General features: G+C 41.1%; 1 protein-coding gene across 1 annotated transcript in view; it reads left to right on the forward strand.

Moving 5' to 3' along the window:
- The window catches only part of SPOCK1 (SPARC (osteonectin), cwcv and kazal like domains proteoglycan 1), a 2,429,073-nt gene that overhangs the window by 2,328,339 nt on the left and 73,234 nt on the right, over positions 1 to 27,500 (forward strand). Inside the window, exon 9 of the mRNA XM_044069840.1 lies at positions 3,937 to 4,074. Coding sequence (XP_043925775.1) covers positions 3,937 to 4,074 — 138 coding nt within the window. The remainder of the gene's footprint in view (positions 1 to 3,936; positions 4,075 to 27,500) is intronic.

A 27,500-nucleotide genomic window follows, 5' to 3' on the forward strand; every position in this document is an offset into this window, starting at 1 on the left:
GTTTTTTTGCACTACAGTGTGGATCAGAATATTTGTTCTTTCCTCACTGTAGTGCAATCTCTACGTTGGAATATACATTTAGCAGGGTGGTATAGGAGGCACAGCCCCCCACAATAGCAATTTCGAGTTTTGGAATATTTGCTCATATGAGCGTTCAAGACATTGATCTTTCATTTTTCTGACATAGACCCTTTGTTTTAACTATCTCTTGCTGGAGAAATTGAGTATCAGAGTGTGAATTCATAACAACCCTATAGTCCATTAATATACCTTTCATGCCAGAGACTAATATACCAGAGATGAAAAAAAAACAAGACATAGCTCTGGGAGACACTACTGGTAATATACTTTTCTTTCTAGAGCAAATAATTCTGACCTTGTTGTTATTCATTCTATCTTATGGCCAGTTATTTAGTGAGTGAACTGCATATTGATTAATGTCAAGTGGGGGGTTGTCAATAATCCCAGCTTAAGGGATGGTGTGGGAGCATTTGGCAAAGTCCAAGTCAGCAGTATGGACCATATGTCCATGGCTTTGTAACCCTTTTGAAGCCCTCCAACAGGCTGAATGGGCATGATCTGCCTTTTATGAAGCCGAACTGAGAAATAGTTAGGGGTATAAGGTTATGCATGCCTTTGTTTATTCATTCAGCTAAAATACATTAAGTAGCCTTTCAAATAATACAATTGAGACTGCTAGGTTTTAATTTATAGAATGAATAAAGAGACCACCTCTATGCAAGGTACCACGTCACCTACTCTCCACACCTCGGGGTTCAAACCAGTGAATAGACTCAGGTTCAGGAGCTGATGGGTGATTTTGCTAGGTAGAATGTAATGCTTCTCTGCAAACATCCTTGGATACTGTCGTGACCCATGAAACAGGTAGTTTTAATTTTGAAAAATGCCAAAAGTACTAAGCAGGTATTTTTCATTTTTAAAAATGACAAAAGTACTAAGTCCAGATTGATGGAGTAAAAGGGGCAGAGAAAAGCTTAGGTGAGCTGAAATCAGAAGAGAATTTATTTGCAAGAATATAGAAATATCCATAGGATCAGAAAAGGAGGTAGTATTCTGGTTAATTTTTAAAATAGTTTCAACCCTAAATTCATAGTCATCCTGGAATTTCCTAATAATAAGTTTGAGGGACTTATTTACCAATTTTAGGTCATCTTTGTAAGATAATGTGGGTATCTTGCATGGTTGTTAGGGAGCTTTTTCTTTTCCACAGAGTTTGTTGATACAGGCATTCCAGTACTAGTTCTGAAATACTTTATATTGTAAATGTTTCTTTTTTTTACTATTAGAGCCTTACCTCAAGAGTTGTTTATAATTACATTTTGAAGGTACCAGGTTTGATTTTTCTGTCATTTATCACTTATTTGGGGGGGGGGCGCTCAGGAGTCATTTATGATTACATTGTGAAGATACTAGACTTGATATTCTGTTCTTTGTTTACCACAGATGTGGGTTTTGATGGAGGGGGAGTTGAAGTGTAAAAAGCAGTTTGAAATGCTTTGTAGCAGAGATTGACTCCAGTTCATATCAAGACTGCTTCTATTATTCAACTTCGTGTCAAGGGAAAGTGCATTCATTTTTTTATTTTATTTATTTATTTAACATTTGTTTACTGGGAAAGTCTGACTTGGAACAAGCCAATTTTCAGCAGATGCCTGAAGAGAAATGCCCCATGTCTTTATAAGGTTGGAGGAAGCCAGAGCACCCACGAAGACCCACACAAATGCAAGGAGGACATGCAGAGTTCACACCACCAGCCGAGAATCGAACCGCAGAATCTCTTGCTGTGAGGTGACAACGCAAACTGCAACACCATTGCACCATTCTTCCATTTGCGAATTAATGTTTACAAAAAACAACTTTTTAAACATTTAGAAATTAAACATTTAAAAATAATGACATATAAACCCTTTTTTTACACTTTATTTACTCACTTTTAAACAGAAAGTACCTTTGCAAAATATTCCGCCCACAGGGAGGGTATCAGAGAGATAAGAGTCTCCCAGATGTGCTAGCTAAAGTGATTCTATCTGGATTAATCTATGTAAAATACTGATGCAGCAATTTAAAGGGATGGAGTAGGCTGATACTGACTGCAGCACTGCTGTTATACAGCACAGAGGCCCAGCTTCTTCTTACAAGAATAGAGGGAGATGCAGAGGGCAACAGGGGCCTTTAGGTGGGTGCAGTAACAGGACTGCATGTCAGTGGTGATTAAGTTCACCTTAAAAGAATATGGAAAGCAAAACTCTCAAGTTCAACTGGAGAGGCTGGAACAAATAGCTGAAATAACTAATCTAATCAACTTTGAAGGGTAACAAAATATGTAAGATGTTGCAAACTGAATGGAAGAAAGGAGATGCAAAGCTTAGCTACTGGTGATAGACTATTTATTAATCTATAGGAGATTACTGAAGCCTTTCCTAAATTGTGAGGGTGTATAAAAATAGACAAGTCCACTTCAAAAGAAGGAGATTCAGAGAACTCCTAGATAGTTGTTGTATACTACAGTTCAACAATATTTGTACTAAATGGATAGAAAATTTGGCAACTTTCTGGTACATTTGTGTACTGCAATTAAAAAAATGCAAAGTGATATTTCTTTAACAATTATATACTTTACTCCTATGAAACAGTGTACTACAGGTATAAAGCAGTATGAGATAAATTTCAGGCATGACACTGTTACTGGTTGTCCATAACAATTATTCTTTTTTTCCTAAAAACTAGTCTTGAAAAAGAGAAATTTGAGCAGTGTTACAAAAAAAATCAGATTCTAAGGTTATATAAGAAAGAGTACAGATAAATGTTAATTTTTGTGAAACAGTTGCCTTTTCTCCTGAGTAATGCCAACTTCAGAGCTGATACTAATAAGTATGAGATGGAATGGGGGGCATAGCCCCAATAAAACAGTTATTTTCAAACAGAAGTATGCTCTTCATTATGTGACTGCTGTTTTATACACTCACTGCAAAATGGTTCTAATTTGTTAGACCCTTCACCCCCTAGATACATTTTACGAGTCAGTTGTATGTTAACAACCTAGAGCCAAATAGAGGCCATTATGGGTTTTCAGCTGTATTGCAATGAATATTTATTTTTTCTCTCCTGAAGGTGTCAAAATGGGATCAGGTTCCTTCATTTAAAGTGATATACCTGTCCACGTTTTTGTTTAGAAGTGGCAGTTACAACAGTTCTTTGAGTATGCTACCTGGGTTATAGCTGCATTACTGGAATAATTGAGATAACTGTATAATAGATGGTCATTATTGCAGGCATTATTAATAACGTAACTGCCAAGGTAACCAAAGACAATGGGATATGCCATTTAATGTGAAATATTGAATTGTCAGAACAGCTGCCCTTCATTTACGTATCTGACAGATACACTGTATAAGTAAAGCAGGTATGTATTTGGATTGGTCAAGCCTCTCTGTACAACCTGGTTGCCGTGGAATTGAAGGCAAGTATTTCTGGAGTAAGAAAAATGTTGGAGAGGCTACCTGGGACTGTGGTAGACAGTATTCCTTCTGAGTTCAAATAATACTTTTGTAACTTTTTGAGTATACATTGTTGGAAGTATACATAACTGGGCTATATGGAGTTAACTACTGTTGTACTTTTAAGGTATTTACCATGTGTTTAATTCTGCAAACAAAATTATCATTGGGAAATGAAATGTTTAATAGCAACACGTTTTCTGACTGGTTGCACTTCAAGTTGATGGTAACTGCAAAAGCACGCCCTACTGTATTACTTTGCAGTTTATTTATAGCCCTCCACAAATGTTGCAACTACACTTAAATGTATGTTGTTGAAGTAAAAGCAGGACAGTCATGCAGTTCTGAAAAACACAGATGAATCTGTATTTATGGATGCAAATGTTTCACTTGGTTGGTTTTATTTTCTTTGATTCAGGTGCTTTCATTCCACGATGTAATGAGGATGGGTACTACAGAGGGGCTCAGTGTCACAGCAGCACAGGCCAGTGCTGGTGTGTTGATAAATATGGCAACGAATTAGCAGGATCACGAAAACAAGGCACAGTAACCTGTGGTGAGGAAAAACATTTTTCTGTGCATGTATTGTTTAAGGTCAAAAGTGATAACGGTCAATCTGATCAATGAATACTGTAATCTGTTTAGTCCACAGTGCATGATGATAACGGCATTGAGTTACAAGACCTTGGGGGGGTGATTTAATACAGCCTCCATGGGCTTTTTTTTCCTTGTAGGCATACTGGCACACTGCTTACATGAAAGAAAGTAGGTGTGCGATCCAGTAAACAGAGCTGGGTAGTGCACACACACGTGTCTACATGGAAGTATCCATGGCATGTAAATTACTTGATAAGCAGGTGAATTGCATACAAATGAGGGAGGTAGAATGATCCAGGAAGCAGATAGGCAGTCCTGCAGTGTCTGCAGTGTACACAGAAAAATTCCATGTACAGGATGTAAAAAAAAAAAAACGAGCTGTAAAAGTGCAGGTAGATGGGCAGAATAGCATAGCAGAGACATGTATGTGCAAAACTACCCACTTTGTGTTCAAAAATATAAGGAAAATAATTATAAATAATTATTTTTTTAATAATGTGGGTATGTTTGAGCAGCACACCGCAGTGCACAAAAATGCTATTATGAAAAAAAAAAAAAACTTAAAAAGTGTAAAAACAAAATTTAGTAGTATGTGACAGTAATGTATTATAGGACCCTGCATGGAGTATCGGCAATGGTGGAATGGTTCTGTTGCTAAGGAGGCAGTCCCTGGAATTGTATTGTTTCCAGATTGTGTGCACAGATCCCTATGCAAATGTGCTGCCGTATAGGCACAGAACGTGTTGGTGTCCACAGAAAAGGTGGCTGACATCAAAGGCGGTGTGTGTCTGAGTACTTGTAAGCTCATTGGAGATCAGGGGTGCCTGTTTGTGCAGTGCCCTGATGAGCATTGGGGTGTGCACGCTGACTGTTAAGCTTTGTTTACCTTTGGGGTGCATATTACATCAGGTTTAAGCATGTTTGCATGGCGTGCCACCGTGCTGAATATGACCTTTCATGGGGGCATGAACACTAAGTGCTGAGCACTGTTTACCTTTGCGGCATTTGTTTGTACAACACAGTGCTCTACTGAGGGAGGAAGGCTTTCATAAAAAAGAAAAAATTTTCTGAGAAAGGCATGATATCTTAATTACTGATGATCTCTGTTTCACTTAAACTAAGGCCTTTAACAGTCATTAATGATGTACTTGGCAGGTGGAGTGCATCATGGGTAGCCAATCACACATGGTGCACCTACAGCAGAGCACTATGAATGTTGCATTCACACTACAATCTGCTTTTACCCCCTTACTCTGCACCAGTGGAGTACAGACTTTAGAGTTTTAACTGAAGGGATGCTAGGGGCTGCTGCAGGTCTGCCATATCTGTATGTGCTAGATGCTGAGGTCAGAGGTGCTGCTGATGCAAGTCTGCTACATCTGTATGTGCTAAATGCTGAGGTCAGTGGTGCTGCTGCTGCAGGTCTGCTACATCTGTATGTGCTAGATACTGAGGTCAGTGGGGCTGCTGCTGCTGCAGGTCTGCTACATCTGTATGTGCTAGATGCTGAGGTCAGTGGTGGTGCTGCTGCTGGGGTCTGCTACATCTGTATGTGCTAGATGCTGAGGTCAATGGGGCTGCTGCTGCTGCAGGTCTGCTACATCTGTATGTGCTAAATGCTGAGGTCAGAGGTGCTGCTGCAGGTCTGCTACATCTGTATGTGCTAGATGCTGAGGTCAGTGGTGCTGCTGCTGCAGGTCTGCTACATCTGTATGTGCTAGATGCTGAGGTCAGAGGTGCTGCTGCAGGTCTGCTACATCTGTATGTGCTAGATGCTGAGGTCAGTGGTGCTGCTGCTGCAGGTCTGCTACATCTGTATGTGCTAGATGCTGAGGTCAGTGGTGCTGCTGCTGCAGGTCTGCTACATCTGTATGTGCTAGATGCTGAGGTCAGTGGTGCTGCTGCTGCAGGTCTGCTACATCTGTATGTGCTAGATGCTGAGGTCAGAGGTGCTGCTGCTGCAGCTCTGCTACATCTGTATGTGCTAGATGCTGAGGTCAGAGGTGCTGCTGCTGATGATTATAGGCCTAAACTGAGAAAGAGAAGAGTGTTCAGGCCCAGGGTAACCTTCCAGGAGCTTCATGAGCTGGAGATTGTAAAGCACTACAGGGTGGACAGGGACATACTACAAGAACTCACTGAACTCTGCCGACCTCAACTCAGACCCAGAGCAAACAGAGGGGAACCCATCCCAATGGAAACAAAGGTATGTGTAGATCTTAGGATATTGGCTACAGGTACTTTCCAAAGACCAACTGGGGACGTGATGGGGGTCTCACAGGCATCAGCATCCAGGGTACTCCACCATGCTACCACATGGCAGTGAGCACATTTATTGTCCCCTCACCCCTGAGGTGAGGGCCAGCAGTATGCAACACTTCTACCATGTAGCACACTACCATAAGGTACTGGCTGCCATAGATTGCACTCATGTACACATCAAGACACCAGCCAGTAAGGAGGGTAGAATCTACATCAACCACAAGGGGTATGTCTCCATCAACTGCCAGGTCATTTGCAATACCCATGGCATTATCATGAATGTGTGTGCTGGAAGCACTGGCAGTTATCACAACTTCTATATCTGGCAAGTATCACAGCTGTACCAGATGTTTGCTCGCTCTGTTAGTACTAAGCTAAATGCCCTTGCGAGCCATTTTAAGCCTAGCCAATTATCCCTTGTGAGACTCAAACGCTGCACCTTGTGTTTGTAAGGCAAACACCTTAACTATTAGGCCACCCTCCAAGGGACATTCCACACTGCCATTTACTGGGGGATGCTGGCTACGCACTGGAACCATGATGATGATACCTATCAAAATGCACACACACCCACCGAAGAATGTCATAATCAGGCACATGCACAAACTAGGAACATCATAGAGCATGTGTCTGAGCTGCTGAAGTCACAGTTCTGGTCCCTTGATATATCTGGTGAAGCCCTATATCTGGTGAAGCCCTGCAGTACTCTGCAGCCACATGTGAACACATATTCACAGGATGTGCATTTTACATGATATCATCCTTGGGAAACAGCTGCATCAATATCAGCAAAGTGAAGGGATACAAAGCCCCCCATCAGTGCCTAGGTCACCACAGCCACACCCACAGGGGGAATCCAAGGAGGAAACCCCTGAAGTTGTTCCTGTAGGCAGACATAGGCGTGCCCAGTATGCCCTGGCCTTGGCCTAGAGACAATGTATAGCACATGCACTGACAACATATGGGCCCTAGAGACTGACTCACATACATATTAGTAAAAATTATGCCAGCCAGCCCACACAACCTGTACCTAACCATGTATTCGCTGTGTACTGCATGCATCAGACAGAGTAAGCCCAGAACTACAGGTCTCTCAACTACTGCATTTGCAAGGTAAGTCACACACCAATTCACCACTTGTAAGGGGTACTTGCATTTGGTAGCATATGTATGGAACTACCGCATGTATGCAAGGGAATATAGTACGCTACTGGGCTACTTGGGAAGATCTAACAGCCAATTGGGACAACAGGTAGCCTGTCCAATAGTATGTGCTTCATAACATGCACCAGGCCACATGGCTGAAAAGTCCACTATGTTATTCTAGGGAGATGGCAAACAGTGGGGTCACATGACAGTTGCACAAATGTCTATGCCAGCAGAGCATGGGCTGGTAATCCCCCCACCCCCAACACATCAGTGTACTCAGACAACTGCTGTAACAGTAAATCTGCAGTGATACATCAACAGATCAGCCAATTCCAGGGATGTCACACAGAACCTGGCCACACATTCTATGTCTCACATAAAGCAGGAGTGACAATGTATGTCTGTATGCTGCTGATTGTGTGATGAATGATGCATCCCTGTCTGGCAGCCTGTGCAGCTCAGTAGGCTAGGGACATTCAAATGGGTGATGATGTTGATGGTTTGAATCTGGCAGTATCCATATCATCTGTTGCATGTGAGGTAGTTGTATGGTGGTGTCACCACAGACTGTCACACCCCTCAATCTCTTACTGCATGAAAGCTGAACAAAGCCAGGGACAACGGGAGGACAATGGGCCAAAACTAGAGACAGACATTCAGATGCTATGATTCACTACAAGATGGCTAGTATGAAAGCGGGTTGCATCAGTACAGCATATCTGAAGGATATAAAGTCCAACATGTAACTATTTGTCTGTAGTTCGTACTATTCACTGACTACCTTTTACAACATTTTACTGGAACACCACAAATGTATGAGGAACAAGCCAGACATATTCTTAAGACAGAAGTGGCAAACTTCATGACATCCATGCTGATGGACAATAGAGGTACGACTGCTGAATCCTACACAAATGCACTTTATAAGCACTTACACGAGTGCATGGATCATGCTATCCCTAATAGAACCAAGATGCTATCCTCCAAAAAAAGGAAGCCAATCTGGTGGTCCTCTGCCATAAACAAACTCTACAACAGAAGAAAGAAACTGTTGCAAAAAAGAGTAAAATCCCATGACTGGAGAAACTCCCTGGTCAACCTCAGTAAGAAGCTGAGATCCCTCATAAAATCCTCCAAAGCTAGTTATGAAAACAAAATTGCCACTGACTCTAAAGACAACCACAAAGCATTCTATAGCTATGTCAAGAATCTCAATGGCAACACTCAGATCTGCTCTGAGTTACAGGACAATGGCACTAAATATACAGAACCAACTGATATTGCCAACATCCTGGCAGATAGGTTCAGTGCTAACTTTACCCCCCTCTCACCCCCTAGAGGGCCCATCTCTATACCGGAAGAATGCAAGGTTCCTGTAATCATGGCTGCACAGGTAAAAAACACACTCTCCCAATCCAAGAACACAGCATCCATGGGATCTGACAATATCCCAGGCTGCGTTCTGCATGAACTACAGAATGAACTGGCACCCTACCTAAGTACCATGTTAAATCATAGCCTCACCTCAGGCTTTGGGCCCACGGAATAGCGCATCACAATAGTTATCCCACTCCACAAAGGGGGAGCCACGACAGACCCCTTGAACTACCGCTCCATTAGCCTGATGAGCCTGGTCTGCAAGGCCATGGAATGTATCATCATGGAACTCATAAACAAAGACATTGGTAATCTCCAAACTCTGGACCCTACCCAGTTTGGGTTTGTAAAAGGCAGGCCATGTCTCCTAAACCTGAATGACTTCTTTGAAGCAGTCACCAAAGCTATAGATGAGGGTAAGGTGGTTCACATAGCGTATCTAGATCTCGTCAAGGCTTTTGACACCATCCCCCACTCTGGAATTATAGATAAGCTCACAAAACTAGGTATGAATCCCTATGTCACAAGATGGGTTGCCATCTGGCTCATGGACAGAACCCACACTGTGAAAGTAGCAGACTCCAAATCCAGCTTCAGACCAGTGACAAGTGGAGTACCACAGGGTTTAGTCCTGGGTCCTCTCCTGTTTGGTATCTACTTCTCTGAAGTACAGGCTAACACAGAAGGTCTTTGGCTAACAAAGTATGCAGATGACTGCAAACTAGGAGCCATAATCGAAACTCCTTACAATGTGGACATACTACAAAAGAACCTCACTGAGACAGATGCCTGGTGTCAAAGCCATGGCCTGAAGCTCAATGCCAAAAAGTGTATTGTCATCCCCTTTGGCAAAAACTCTGTACCCATGAACTACCACATAAGTGGTAGTCTAATTAACACTGAAAGTGTGATAAGAGACCTTGGGACACAGGTGGACAGTAGTCTCTCCTTTGATATTCACATCGCCACAGTGGTCAGGAAATCCTTCTATGTGGCTCACCTCATCACAAAAGGTTTCTCATCCAGAAAAAAAGAGGTGATTGTTCCCCTCTACTCATCACTTATTAGACCCATTATAGAGTACAATGCCCCTTTTGGTATGTACCTCACAAGACATCTACAACAACTGGAAAGGCCACAGAAATACCTCACAAAAAGGATTACTGGCCTCAAACAGATGCCATACGCAGACCATCTCAAAAAACTCCAGCTTTACTCTGTAGCAAATTGCCTACTCAGAGACGATCTCTGCCTAACATACAAAGCTATGTCAAACCCAGAGCTGTTGGACATGCTCCATTTAAAGAAATCCCAATCCCTCCGAGCTACATGTTCTAGGGACCTAAACCTTGTCACAACAATAAATTGAACATGCTGGAGGGATAGATTCCTGTCCCAGAGACTTCCCATACTCTGGAACAGACTACCTATTTATGTCAAACAGAGCTCCTCATTAGCATTCTTCAAGAAAAATCTTGATGATTGGATGAGAAATAGGAAATTCACCCCGGGGATCACTTCTGTGGCTCTGCTCAACAGGGGCCCAGGAAAATAATTTTCTTGGGTGGCAAAAGCCAGGGTACCTTTTTGGCTAGGATTATATAGGCCATAGGGCTAATAGCCTAGTACCTTCCTATGAACCTATGAACCTATATGGGGTGAAATGCTGGGCATTATGAAAAAAACATGTATAGTCAGAGCCTCTCTGAGAGGTATGCAGACTTTCACTCTGTATGAGCTGTTAGATTATGTACCCCAGTCACATATTAATTACAGCACACAGACAGGAATGCCATGGACAATGTCAGGGAAGTGCTGTATTGCGGAAACAGGTGCAGCTGCCAATGTCTGTTGCACATAAAATCCCGGCCTGGAGTGCAGGTAGCTGAGGCCTGGAGTACTGACAGTCCTTCTGGGCATGCTCCAACACTTAGCTTACTTGAGTATAATTCTTTTGCCTCTTCTTCCCAAAGACCTGCTATGTGTAACTACATCTGTACATATAGACAGCTACCTCTACATATCTGTCTGACCCTATCCCCCTCCCACATGCATAGTGCATCTATCAGCATGTGCCCCATGTACATATACTACCGATACATATGTGTATATATATATATATATATATATATATATATATATATATATATATATATATATATATATATATATATATATATATATATATATATATAAAGATATATATATATATATATATATATATTACAATGATACCTAGACTCTCGACATATATCTACAGAAGTCAAATACATAACACACACACAGCAACATTTATAGAGACATCCCTGTTATATACATTTATATATATATATATATATATATATATATATATATATATATATATATATAGATCCCTAGGATAACATGATTGACAGACTTTGATGCTTTGCCAGAGATGGCTTGCATCTGTCATCGCTGGGCTTCCGGATACTGGCCAAGGCTCTTGCCACCCCTATAGTGCCTTTTTTAGGCAGTGGTCCAAAGAACAAATTACCACCATAACTGCTACAAACAAATGCAATCTGAGGGTCATGCTGATCAACGCTAGAAGTCTAAATCTCAAAATGCACTTGCTCGAAGTACTCCTTAAAATGGAGAACATTGACATTTGTGCTGTAACAGAGACCTGGTTCAAGGCAGCAAAAAGCACCCCTGCACTATCAGGCTATAACCCATTCCACACCTTTTGGCCCCATATCTTGGACCAAAGCTCCAAAGGTGGTGGTGTTTCCATATTCATAAAGGATGTGCACATCTCTAGATTGGTAGCCCAACATAATGCATATGAGATACTTCAGGTGCAGCTAACATTAAGTAAGACAGTGATTCAGGTAGTAGCCTGCTAAATGTCCCCAACCATGTCCCAAGACTCGCACTTCACGTTTCTAAGCACACTGGGGAATATTAGGGTCCAACCTAACATTCTCATACTGGGTGACTTCAACTACCCCTCCATTAACTGGGAAAGCTACTCATGTACCAATAGACTTGCCCAATGCTTTCTGGAATTCGACCATTGGTCTATATTAATAGTCAACGCCTCTGTGATTATATCCGATCACAAACTAATCTCCTTGGAAATCCACATCCCTCCCACCCCCCCCAAAGGGAACCACCATGAAAAACTTCTCCAAAGCTAAATTTGGAATCCTAAAAAAAAGAGGTGGCCAACTTCATGGCACCCATGCAAATGGAGAATAGTTTCAGGACCAACGAATCATACAACAATCCACTGTATGAACACGTACACAAATGCATGGATCTCACCATACCCAATAGAACCAAGACACTCTCCTCAAAAAAAAGGAAGACAATCTGGTGGTCCGCTGCCATAAACAAACTTTACAACAGAAGGAGGAAAGTGATGCAGAATAAGGTTAAGTCCCAAGACTGGAAAAACTCCCTTATCAGTCTCAACAAAACATTGAGATCCCTCATCAAATCTTCTAAAGCTAGCTATGAAAGCAGAATTGCAGCAGATAGTAAAGACAACCACAAGGCCTTCTATAGTTATGTAAAGAATCTCCACGACAATACCCAGATTTGCACTGAGCTACTGCACAATGGTACCTCCTATACCAAGCCAACAGATATTTCCAATATACTGGTCGACAGATTCAGTGCCAACTTTACCCCCCACCCCACAAAGGACCAATAACAATACCAGTAGATTGCCAGGCACCCAGTATTACTGCTGCACAGGTTAAAAACAGCACTGTCCAAAGCCAAGATTACAGCTTCTATGGGACCTGACAATATCCCCGGCTGTGTTCTACATGAACTACAGAGTGAATTGGCACTGCACCTTTGTGCCTTGTTCAATCACAGCCTCAGCTCAGGCTTTGTCCCTACATAATGGTGCACTGCTACAGTCATCCCTCTCCACAAGGGAGGAGTGACTATAGACCCCGGGAACTATTGCCCCATTACCCTGACGAGTCTGATATACAAAGCTATGGAGTGCATCATCATGGACCTAATAAAGAAGGACATAGGGAATCTTCAAACTCTGGAGCCTACACAGTTTGGTTTTGTGAAGGGTAGATCATACCTGCTCAGCTTGGTCGACTTCTTTGAGTCAGTCAACAGAGCTGTGGATGAAGGCAAGGTGGTTCACACAGTCTACCTTGATCTGGCTAAGGCCTTTGACACCATTCCCCACTCAGGAATCATAGAAAAACTCACTAAGCTAGGCATCAACCCTATATCACTAGGTGGGTTGCAAACTTGCCCACAGATAGAACCCACAGCGTGAAATTAGCTGACTCCAAGTCAGACTGTTGACCAATGATGAGTGGAGTCCCACAGGGTTTCGTCCTGGGCCCTGTCCTGTTTGCTATCTACTTCTCTGAAGTCCAAGCCAACATGAAGGGACTCTGGCTGACAATGTTAGCAGACAATTGCAAGTTGTGAGCTATTATTAACCCCCAACTAATGTTGACATCCTACAGAAAGGCCTCAATGAAACCAACAACTGGTATCAGAACCATGGCCTTAAGCTCAGTGCCAAAACATGTGTCTTCACCCCCCTTGGGAAAAACCCAGTTCCCTTTTATTACCACATCGATGACGTTACAGGACTGCACACCCTTACTCATTGTCACTATGTATTATGTATAATCCACTAGATTTCCTACAATGGCCAAACATTGTAGGAGGAATTGACAGGGCAGACCAGAGATTTGATTAAAAATCAAGGACAGTTGAGAGGCATGTCTGCAGGTGTAGGGCAGCAGAGTATCACTGACATGTCATTACCATAGATCTGTATCACTGACACATAATTACCATAGATCTGTATCACTGACACATCAGTACCATAGATCTGTATCACTGATACATCATTATCATAGATCTGTATCACTGACACGTCATTACCACAGATCTGTATCACTGACACGTCATTACCATAGATCTGTATAACTGACACATCATTACCATAGATCTGTATCACTGACACATCAGTACCATAGATCTGTATCACTGATACATCATTACCATAGATCTGTATCACTGACACGTCATTACCACAGATAGGTATCACTGACACATCATTACCATAGATCTGTGTCACTGACACGTCATTACCATAGATCTGTGTCACTGACACATCATTACCACAGATCTGTGTCACTGACACATCATTACCATAGATATGTGTCACTGACACATCATTAGCATAGATCTGTATCACTGACACATCAGTTCTATAGATCTGTATCACTGATACATCATTACCATAGATCTGTATCACTGACACGTCATTACCACAGAGCTGTATCACTGACACATCATTACTATAGATCTGTGTCACTGACATTTCATTACCATAGATCTGTGTCACTGACACATCATTACCACAGATCTGTGTCACTGACACATCATTACCACAGATCTGTGTCACTGACACATCATTACCACAGATCTGTGTCACTGATACATCATTACCATAGATCTGTATCACTGACACGTCATTACCATAGATCTGTATCACTGACACATCAGTACCATAGATCTGTATCACCGATACATCATTACCATAGATCTGTATCACTGACACATCAGTACCATAGATCTGTATCACCGATACATCATTACCATAGATCTGTATCACTGACACATCAGTACCAAAGATCTGTATCACTGACACATCAGTATCATAGATCTGTATCACTGATACATCATTACCATAGATGTGTATCACTGACACATCATTACCACAGATCTGTATCACTGACACGTCATTACCATAGATCTGTATCACCAATACATCATTACCATAGATGTGTATCACTGACACAACATTACCATAGATCTGTATCACTGACACATCAGTACCATAGATCTGTATCACTGACACGTCATTACCCTAGATCTGTATCACTGATACATCATTACGATAGATCTGTATCACTGACAGGTCATTACCATAGATCTGTATCACTGACACATCACTACCATAGATCTGTATCACTGACACGTCATTACCATAGATCTGTATCACTGACACATCAGTACCATAGATCTGTATCACTGACATGTCAGTACCATAGATCTGTATCACTGATACATCATTATGATAGATCTGTATCACTGACATGTCATTACCATAGATCTGTATCACTGATACATCATTATGATAGATCTGTATCACTGACATGTCATTACCATAGATCTGTATCACTGACACATCAGTACCATAGATCTGTATCACTGACACATCAGTACAATAGATCTGTATGACTGACACATCATTACCATAGATCTGTATCACTGACACATCAGTACCATAGATCTGTCTCACTGACACATCAGTACCATAGATCTGTATCACTGACACATCAGTACCATAGATCTGTATCACTGATACATCATTACCATAGATCTGTATCATTGACACATCAGTACCATACAGATCTGTATCACTGACACATCAGTACCATAGATCTGTATCACTGACACATCAGTACAATAGATCTGTATGACTGACACATCATTACCATAGATCTGTATCACTGACACATCAGTACCATAGATCTGTCTCACTGACACATCAGTACCATAGATCTGTATCACTGACACATCAGTACCATAGATCTGTATCACTGATACATCATTACCATAGATCTGTATCATTGACACATCAGTACCATAGATCTGTATCACTGATACATCATTACCATAGATCTGTATCACTGACACATCAGTACCATAGACCTGTCTCACTGACACATCAGTACCATAGAGCTATATCACTGACACATCAGTACCATAGATCTGTATCACTGACATGTCATTACCATAGATCTGTATTACTGATACATCATTACGATAGATCTGTATTACTGACATGTCATTACCATAGATTTTTTTCACTGACACATCAGTACCATAGATTTGTCTCACTGACACATCAGTACCATACATTTAAGTCACTGACACATCAGTACCATAAGTCTGTGTCTCTGACACATCATTACCATAGATCTGTGTCACTGACACATCATTACCATAGATCTGTATCACTGACACATCAGTACCAAAGATCTGTATCACTGACAAGTCATTACCATAGATCTGTATCACTGATACATCATTACCATAGATGTGTATCACTGATACATCATTACCATAGATGTGTATCACTGACACATCATTACCACAGATCTGTATCACTGACACATCAGTACCATAGATCTGTATCACTGACATGTCATTACCATAGATCTGTATCACTGACACATCATTACCATAGATCTGTATCACTGAAACATCATTACCACAGATCTGTATCACTGACACATCAGTACCATAGATCTGTATCACTGGCATGTCATTATCGTAGGTTTGTATCACTGATAAATCATTACCATAGATCTGTATCACTGACACATCAGTACCATAGATCTGTGTCATTGACACATCATTACCATAGATCTGTATCACTGACACATCATTACCATAGATCTGTGTCATTGACACATCATTACCATAGATCTGTATCACTGACGCATCATTACCATAGATCTGTATCACTGATACATCATTACCATAGATCTGTATCACTGACACATCAGTACCATAGATCTGTATCACTGACACATCATTACGACAAGTCCGTATCACTGATACATCAGTACCATACATCTAAGTCACTGACACATCAGTACCATAGATCTGTATCACTGACACATCAGTACCATAGATCTGTGTCACTGACACATCATTACCATAGATATGTATCACTGACACATCATTACCATAGATCTAAGACAGGCTTAATGCTGTAATCTGTATTGCTCACTCCTCCATGCTTCCATCCACATCCTGTTATATGGAGAAATCTATTACATGCCTGCTGTAGTTCAATACTACTTTCTCATACTTTGCCTCTGGTATACTTTTGGAAATACGCTCTATGTGTGAGTGAAGTCTCATATAGAGTTGTTCGCCATAACTAGCTGCTTGCCTTTTTAAGGTACTGCTCATTAGCAGGTAATTACCGCTGCACCAGTATGTGGCTTAGAATTGCTAACTGCAGTCAAAACAGCTGAATTGCACTATCATTGGCCAGTGACATGCCACCACAGTGCAATGTGTAGGCCTTCATGTTGAGCTGGGCCCCTTTCTTAGTTGTTAAGATGGACATCACTGAGGTGTGGAGAGTACAGCATTGCAGACAGTAGGTACTATAACTGTCAACTGTAGAGATTTATGGGTTATGTCCACAGTTTTGCCTCATATGTGTGGTCAGTGTCCCATGACATAGTGGTCATCCTGCAGTTCACTGGCAAACATTGTGGGTTGAGGTCAGTAAGGAAAGAGACACACTTGAGTGTCAGACTTCATACCCATTGGGATATGCATGCTAATGCAATAGCTGTTATTCTATCTACCTAATATCTTTGTAGGGGCAAACCTTTACACATGCCCCTATCTGTGGGCCTTAGTCCCCCCATTGCATATGGCTGTGTCCGGATCACTTGTTCTGGGGTTGGAAGGTATGGTAGGTCTGTAGCAGCTACCTTTTCATACAGCTATGTATGGTAGAGGCTACAGCTGCTGCTGCAGCCTAGTGCACATAGGAGGGGAGTGTGGACACTTGTGAGTACAGCAAGCTGTACGTGTAACTGTGGCAGGTGTGCCACCCCCTGTCATTAAGGCCGAGCCAAGGTAAGGGTACCCTGTACAGTCCAATCAAGGCATAGGATTAACGTACTTCTGTTATGCAGCGGTGCCAATAGCAGAGTAGTAGGCAACATATCATTAGGCTATACAGATATGTGTAATATGTCCTTACCTGCGGGCCTCTGATTTGCAAAATCGGGTAGCAGTTCATTAGCTAGCAGTAACCAGTGCAGATTAGGATTGCATGACTCAGTCATTACTTGCTGTCTTCACAATAATGTAATTGAACTGCAAGACAAAACTTGATTTGAACCAAGGACTGTGTGTGGCAAAATGTACTATATGCAAGGCATTTAACAGACTGCACTACTGAATCACTCCAAAAGTATATGTATTTACAAGATATATGTGCACATATACAGGCTGTGAGAAACATTACATCCATCAGTCTGTGCATGGCTTTCTATGGCTGTATGTCTGCACCAGGGTCCCAGTTGTATATGCACTTTTCCATTGCTGCCATTGCTGATAAAGGGCACATATCCCTACTATCACAGGCCTCACTTACATCCCATCCATTCTTATGTCTTTGGCTGTCTACTGGTGTAAAAGCCAAGAAGAGACTAGTCCAAACACCAATTAAAAATCCAATTTATTGAGCGCTTTCGTCAGCATCAGTCAGATGACTACCTCTCTACTGGAGTATTATTGCACCAGAGTACAGAGTACACTCCCGTTTTTCCCATTAATTTTTATTTCAGTTACATGCCTAATGACTGTAAGTTGCAATCAGTATGTTTTGCTGGAAACACCTGTTTTACATCAGATCTGTGTGGTGTGCTAGGTTAATGAAGCGGGCAGGGGGGCCTGGATTCAAAACCTGGCAGAGGTGTTCATTTTGTTGTGTCTAACAATGTAATAAACACATTTAATCATTAAAGCTCATTTAAGCTTAGCTAAGCAAAGTGGCGTGGCACACCAGACTGTACCACTTCACTTAGCGCCGTGTAAACCCACAGTAAAAAAAGAAATAAAAGAAAAAGGGGTAGTGATATGAAAGAAGTGAAATGGGGGCAAGCAGGGGGAAAAGCATAGTGAAAGCCAATTAGGGATGTGCAGGAGGGGTGTAGGAAAGACACATAGCTATCCATATCTTGTACAGCAACAGCTGTGAATTTTGACAGATTTTGTAAATGAATTTGGACTCTCAAACCCCAGTGAGAGGGGTGAGGACAACATGGCTGTGTTGTCAAGCCAATTAGACCAGATTAGTGGTGTCCAATGGACACATGTACAACATGGAGATATATGTATGGGGCAATATTTTTTTTGGGACAGGTGCCCATTTTTTTTTTTAAGGTAAGAGTGGAATGTAGGGGAAGGGACACAGGTACATGTGGGGAGGTAAGCTGGGTAGGAGAGGATGCATTTGCATACAGACATGGCAGCAGACAGGGGCAGTGTATGACACATGAGGGGGTAAACACCTTGGATGGGGAGGATGTTGTGCAACCAAGTCGCATGTGCCTCCAGAGAGCAGCAGCATGACTCATGTCCCCATCCATGGGACTGTCGACACTGCTGCTTCACTGTCCTGAGGGTGTCTGTGCTGGAGACTGGGTGCCAGGGTGTGCCTGCCCCACCAGGTCAGCTGACATGCTCTCAATCTGGCACAGGCTGCGTTCATAGCTCTGATGAACAATCCAGCGCACAATAACCCGCAGTTGATACTGTGTGAATGCAGGCCCTCCTCCGCCAATCCCAGGGGATGCCAGGCCCCATCCCCTGAGGCAATTCCACCCAGCGCTGCAGGTGGTGCAGGGGTAGTGGAGGGTGCACCCCCAGCCTGGGTCCCAGACATGCTAGGACCAAGTGCCATGGCCAGTTTAGGTAAGGTAGGCAGATTACCAGGAACCGGCCTACCCAGTGGTGCTGTGGTAATGGAGGTATAGCAATAAGTATAGGTTAGTTATTAAAAAAACTTTGTTAATAATAACAGCATGGCAGAAAATTGGAAATAACGCAGTTACAAATCAATGCAAATTATGTGAAACATAACAATAAATAACATAACGGTCAGTATAATAGTATGCCAGTAACAGTTACAGCATAAGGCCAACAAAATAGGCACTTTAACAAGATATGTTAATATGCCTCTATTATAATACATAACAATAATACCACATGCCCCAAAAAACAGTTAATCTAACAACATATGTTAATAGTAAACCATAACCAGTGAATAACAACAGTAAGTAAATGAAGATAAGGAGTGGGGAGAGGGAGAAATTTATTTCCTTGACAACAGTAATACTATCTACTCTATGGGTCTGTATTTTCTTTATGTTTACAGTGAGTACAAGTTTCCTGTAGCTGATGTAGCATGTACATACCTCTCAAGCTATATGCATGGGATACTATGGACCAAACAGTAACAGCTGTGGGTTCACAGCTACACAAAAGACTTGGACATCAGGTGGACCTATACAACTACGAAGGTGTTCTGTAGGCTGAAATGGTGATACTCTGCAATCTAGGTAATCATTGCCATGGTATTCCTGTAACAGGCAGATTATGCACTATTAATTACATAACGTGAAATTGTGATACTTGAGAGATATGTATGTGTACAATACAAACACTAAAGTGCAGTCATGCCTTGGTTGGCAGGCATGGGAATAGAGCCCAATAGCAGTGACTGTGACTGCAGCAACTTATATCAGACACTCCAGGCATACAGCGATACCAGGATTACACATATTATTTCTGACTGCACATTGCAGATTTTTGACATCTTGTTAATGATTTTAACAGTCTGGGAAATCTAAAGACACAGTTCTCTACTCATAATATGGGCTACCTCACCCATTTACCTGTAGTTCCTGTAGAAAGAGAATTTATGAGCATTACATGATTGCTACTGTAATATTTAGTGCTATCTAGCACTGGATTCGAAACCTGGTCTGTGTGTGGCAAAATGTACTATATGTAGAGCGTTAAAGAAAGTGAGCTACTGAGTCATTGCTGATTACTGACTGACTGATACCTGGAATGAAAATATGACCTGGCAGTACTACTACAGCGTGATAATATGACCTGGCAGTACTACTACAGTGTTATAATATGACCTGGCAGTACTACTACAGTGTTATAATATGATCTGGCAGTACTACTACAGTGTTATAATATGACCTGGCAGTACTACTACAGCATTATAATATGACCTGCAGTACTACTAAAGTGTTATAATATGACCTGGCAGTACTACTACAGTGTTATAATATGACCTGGCAGTACTACTACAGCGTTATAATATGACCTGGCAGTACTACTACAGTGTTATAATATGACCTGGCAGTACTACTACAGCGTTATAATATGACCTGGCAGTACTACTACAGTGTTATACTAGACTGCAGTGACAGTAGAACACACATGCATGGCATAAAAGAATAACTCAGATAGTAACTATGCAATATATCAGTCTAACAATGTTGGAGTACACACTTCATTGTTAGTGGGTTAAAATACCTGTGAAGTCAACAAACAATATCAGATCACGGAGTGGGCTACCTTACCCATATACCTTGCTTACCTGATGCTTGTGGATGACAGAGCATTATGTGAACAATACTGGCCTAGAGACACCCTTGAATGGTACAATATGTGTTAAACAATACTTCTTCTTCTTCTTCTTTCGGCTTTTCTTGGTTAGGGGTCGCCACAGCAGATCACCTGTCTGCTCATGATCGGCAGTGGAGTTTTATGGTGTCGAGTTGCCAGCCCGGTGCCCAACCTTCCACAGAAGGCACACACATGCATGCACTCACACCTAGGGCCAATTTAGAGTATCCAATCCACCTACAGCATGTCTTTGGGATATGGGAGGAAACCGGAGCACCCAGAGGAAACCCACGTGACCACAGGGAGGACATGCAGACTCCGCACAGAAGGCACCCCAGCCAAGAATCGAACCAGTGAACCTCTTCCTGTGAGGTGGCAATGCTAACTGCTGCACAATATATGTTAAACAATACAACTGGCAGCAATCAAAAACCTACCTCATAGCCACTTTCTTAGTCCACTCTTTGAAACATATAACAGAAGACTATAAGCATTTACTAAAGGATTCTTGGGACTTCCAGAGAAGTTTAACACCTGAGATATGTGAAGGGAAAACATTTTTTCTGACCATTGATGTGGTTGATTTATTTTCATGTATTCCAGTGGAAGAAGGTTTGGAAATGTTTTATGCACTTTTGAGTGAAAAGAGTTCTTTTTTAAAGGTAGATGTGGACGCAATGGTGGACCTTATGAGAATAGTATTGGAGAACAATTTCATCTGTTTTGAATGCGAGACCTTTAAACAGATTCAAGGCGTAGCTATGTGGGCAGTGTGTGCCCCCATATACACCAATTTGGTCCTTTTAAAGTGGGAAATGACTTACTTATTCAACACTATTTACTGGCAACACATAAAGTTATATTGTCGCTATTTGGACGACATATTTGTAATATGGAAAGGGTCCAAGGACCTTCTAACCACCTTTATAGAATACTTGAATTCCACCACCAGTTTTTTAAGGTTCACATACAAATATGACCCTACTGGGATTGACTATTTGGACATCAGGTTGGACAAAAGTAATGGGCAGCTAAGATCTAGGATACACCGTAAAGAAACATTCAGTAATTCATACCTCCCCTACAACAGTGCACACCCTTGGAAACAGAAAAAAAGCATTATGAAAGGCCAAATGGTCAGAGCTGCAAGAATGACCTCGGAAAGGGATGATTTTATGGATGAAATACAACTGATGTCCAGGTTATTTAGAGCAAGGGGTTACCCAAATGAGCTAATAGAAACAGTAGCTACAGAAATGATAGCAGGATGGGACAACAAGTACATACCTCTATTAGGAAATACGAAAAAACGCTACATTATAACCAAACAGATGAGAATAAACAACAGTTTGGAAGGGCCCTAGTGATACAATATAGCAATGTTTCAAAAGAAATAAAAAACTTGGTTGAAAACAATTAGAAAATGTTAAAATTCAAGCAGGATATAGTACACAAAGTAGGAGAGACTCTGCATTTTGTTTTCAAAACAGGGACAAATTTTAAAAAAATGTTTGATAAGAATAAAAATGATGGTGGACACCAGGGAACTTTTGGAACAGGAAAATATGGAAGGTGCAATTATTGTCAATATATTATTGACAAGGAAAATGTCATGTTAAATAATGACAGGAACAGTACTGTGACCTTTAGGAAGGGCAGCTGTATGACCAGAGGCATAGTTTACTTGGCCCTATGTAGAGACTGTCCACGTTTCTACGTAGGGAAGTCAGAAAGGACATTGAGTAAATGTATCTACGAGCATATTTACCATATAAAGAAAAAACGTTTTAACAATGCCCTTAATAAACATCTCCACGTGGAAACAAACCATAAAGGTTTTTACTTTGGGATTTTAGATCAAGTTACCATGGACCCTAGGGGGGAGACTGGGAGAACTGGTTAATCTGCAGGGAGACATACTGGCAAATAAAATTAAATGCAACAACCCCCCCCCCCCAGGTCTAAATAACCATATTTCAATAAAGCCCTATTTGATTAAAAAAGCCAGCAAGGTATGAGCAAAATGTACATATAAGAATAGAACTGCTGACACTGTTTTTTTTTATTTTGGACTATTAACATTTAATCAGCATGTTATAATGCTTTCTTTAATTTTTAAATGTTTCATACTTGAAGTAGTTGAAACAATATGTAATGTTTTTAAACAAGTAACATGTTAATAATATAGTGTTGCTATTATTATTGTATTAATTAATGGAAGATTATTTGCCTTTAAAATTCTATTGCACCTTTTTTTGGGAAGAAGGATATTTAAATGGATTTTTTTCCTGAGTTTTTTTATTCACTTGAAAAAGCCCTGCATTGTGTCAGGGTGAAAGCGCTTGTGTATGGACTTTTTATAATAAATTAATTAACAGCCGACTTCAGTGTGCCTAGACCATTTACTTTTTTCAGTTATTGGATTCTATATATATTAATTGCAACAACCTAATTATAGTCTTCAGTTTTACCAACCCCCTTGATTAAATTGTCTAAGTTCTCATGAGTGGAAGAAATATATTTGACTTTTTCCATACAAATGCCGACATTGCCTGCTCAACTACCAAAATTACTACTGCCTGTACAACTACAAATGTTAGCCCCTCTCTGATGAAATTTAATGATCAGAATGCCAACTTTCTCCCCAAAATTAGCACTGCATTACTTATGAATTCAACCTAATTCAAAGACTATTCCAAAGCCAACCTAACATCCCTTTCTAGGGACCTTAAGAATTTCAAAAGTGCCTTGTCTCCTGCTAACCTGATCTCTAAAGCCCTCATATTTACACATGATTGTTACAGCCATTTCAACCAATACGTAGATAAGTCAGTATCTATTACAAAGAAGTATGGTGGAGAACTCTGGAATAAATCCCTATGGCTGAACTGTCAGACAGACAAAAAGGATAAAATGATATAATTTGTATAAAAAATGTTCCGTGATCATTCATAAAGAAGAATATAGCCAGGCCCACAGGGATGTTAAGTGCATCATTAACTAGAGTAAGGCTGAAAAGGAAGTGAAGGTCGTTACCTTTTCAAAGGATAACCAAAGGGCTTTTACAGCTATACGAAGAGTATAAGAAGTAATGCTCAAAACTGCTGTGAACTCATATCGAATGACGCAATATAAGAAGTAATGCCCAATACCGTGGCAAACTCATATCGAATGGCGCAATATAAGAAGTAATGCCCAATACCATGGCAAACTCATATTGAATGGCACTATATAAGAAATAATGCCCAGTACTGTGGCAAACTCATATTGAATGGCACTATATAAGAAATAATGCCCAATACCATGGCAAACTCATATCGAATGGCACTATATAAGAAGTAATGCCCACTACTGTGGCAAACTCATATTGAATGGCACTATATAAGAAATAATGCCCAATACCATGGCAAACTCATATTGAATGGCACTATATAAGGAAATAATGCCCAATACCATGGCAAACTCATATTGAATGGCACTATATAAGAAATAATGCCCAATACCATGTCAAACTCATATTGAATAGCACAATATAAGAAGTAATGCCTAATACAGTGGCAAACTCATATTGAATGTCACTATATAGTCTAATACTGAAGCCATAGCAAATGCCCCACCTGGGAAATGTAGATCAAAGATTTCCCTTACTTCATATCTCAGTTTCCCTTCCCTTGAATCTTTAAACAGTTTTTTTTCTCATTGTCACTATGGGATATCCTGGAAGCTGTTGTCAAAATTAAAAATAACAGTTCCATTGGTCTGGACAACATACCTGGTGAGGCTGCATTTTTATTAGCAGAGTGTACATTATTACTGAAACCCTGCTTAAAGGTTCATAAGCAGGCATCTGGCATGCAGTCAGGGAGACCAGTATTAGCCTGGACCAAATTCCCAATTGCTCTGAGGCACTGTCTTGTTAAGTGGTTGCTCAAAGTCAGAGTAGGCAAATGAAGACAGAAAGAATCAAACCCTGTACCTTAGGAACTAGCTTGTTAACAGCCCATAGCCTTAATCCTCTTGTCTAACAGGCAGACATATGCTTTTTAAACTCAGCCTCTCCACAAAGTATTTGCCTCAGATCTGAAAATCAGAAAAAAGTTGCATCTCTAAATAGAGGTAGTGCTACAAAAGACCTTGAAAATTATCATCCCTTCAGTTTCTCTAATATTATCTGAAAAATTAGGAATTTGATCTCAAGCTCATCAACAGTGACTGTGGTGACTTTCAAATATTTGTTCCTACTCTGAGCATCCTAGAAATCACTATTAGAAAACATCAAACAAATTAGCAACCTTATTTATGAAAGCAACTCAAAACCCATTTTCAGGAGCAATCTATATGTTTTTGTTTTATGGATGAAGGGTGAAGAGTCCAAACTCTGAATTCCTTGATGTAACTCCTCCCATCTAATGCCAGAGGTGCAGATAGAGCAGTGTGTATAGGGCAGAAGTACCACCAAACTCTAAATTCCTTGATGTAACTGCTCCCATCTAATGCCAGAGGTGCAGATAGAGCAGTGTGTATAGGGCAGAAGTACCACCAAACTCTAAATTCCTTGATGTAACTGCTCCCATCTAATGCCAGAGGTGCAGATAGAGCAGTGTGTATAGGGCAGAAGTACCACCAAACTCTAAATTCCTTGATGTAACTGCTCCCATCTAATGCCAGAGGTGCAGATAGAGCAGTGTGTATAGGGCAGAAGTACCACCAAACTCTAAATTCCTTGATGTAACTGCTCCCATCTAATGCCAGAGGTGCAGATAGAGCAGTGTGTATAGGGCAGAAGTACCACCAAACTCTAAATTCCTTGATGTAACTGCTCCCATCTAATGCCAGAGGTGCAGATAGAGCAGTGTGTATAGGGCAGAAGTACCACCAAACTCTAAATTCCTTGATGTAACTGCTCCCATCTAATGCCAGAGGTGCAGATAGAGCAGTGTGTATAGGGCAGAAGTACCACCAAACTCTAAATTCCTTGATGTAACTGCTCCCATCTAATGCCAGAGGTGCAGATAGAGCAGTGTGTATAGGGCAGAAGTACCACCAAACTCTAAATTCCTTGATGTAACTGCTCCCATCTAATGCCAGAGGTGCAGATAGAGCAGTGTGTATAGGGCAGAAGTACCACCAAACTCTGAATTCCTTGATGTAATTGATGTCATCTAATGCCAGAGGTGCAGAGAGAGCAGTGTGTATAGGGCAGAACTACCAGAAGCAAGGTATTGGGAAACACAATTATGAGGTGATGATGGTGTAGAAGTCCAAGTCAGGCATTCAGAAATGAATGTTGATTGCTTATCTGTGTGTAGTATTGCAAATGTAACTCTACGTGTTACATTTGCAGCAAAAGATTTGCTACAGTTTCAGCCCAGTTGAGCAATTTTTGTTGTTGTTTTGGTCCTTGATTTTGAGAGGACTTTTTTTTTACTTTTTTTGAGAGGGTCCTTCCTTAAGTTAAATTTGAGGTGGGCTCCAGATCAAGGAACCACACAGTAATATAGTCATTGAACTTGTTTACGTTACACTTCATGTCTTTATTTCGCACTCTACAAATAATTGCCTAGTTTGTTCTTACACTTTGACTATTATTATTGCCTGCCTGTTTATACTTTGACTATTATTATTATTGCCTGCCTGTTTATACTTTGACTATTATTATTGCCTGCCTGTTTATATTCTCATTACTCTTGCAAATGGTTTGTGTATTTTATGTGCAGCTCATTGCATGTTTAGTGTAAGTCATTGCTATCTGCTTATATCTGCTGAGTTTTTAACATTTTGTGACGGTGCAGCAGTTAGCATTGCCACCTCACAGCAAGAGGATCTCCGGTTCGATCCTCGGCTTTTATGCCTTCTGTGCGGAGTCTGCATGTCCTCCCTGTGGTCACGTGGGTTTCCTCCGGGTGCTCCGGTTTCCTCCCACATTCCAAAGACATGCTGTAGGTGGATTGGACACTCTAAATTGGCCCTAGGCATGAGTGTGTGCGTGTGTGTGCCTTCTGTGGAAGGTTGGGCGCCGAGCTGGCAATTCGACACTGTAAAACTCCACTGTCAATTATGAACAGACAGGTGATCCACTGTGGCGACCCCTAACCGGGAAAAGCCGAAAGAAGAAGAAGAAGTTCATGCCCCATGCCCAATATGTGAATGGAAACAATCTTCGGAACTGCTAACTCATCAGTATGGGTTTTATGAAGGGCAGGTCTTACTTGCTTAACTTGGTTGACTTTTTGGGGTATGATTAACACCATTGATGGGGATCATTCTGTCTGTGTTGCTTATTTCAACCTTGTTAAGGCATTCTGTATGATTACTCATCAAAAT

Source organism: Protopterus annectens, chromosome 4.part0, assembly GCF_019279795.1.
Source record: "Protopterus annectens isolate FY-2018-M chromosome 4.part0, PAN1.0, whole genome shotgun sequence".
Lineage (NCBI taxonomy): Eukaryota > Metazoa > Chordata > Ceratodontiformes > Protopteridae > Protopterus > Protopterus annectens.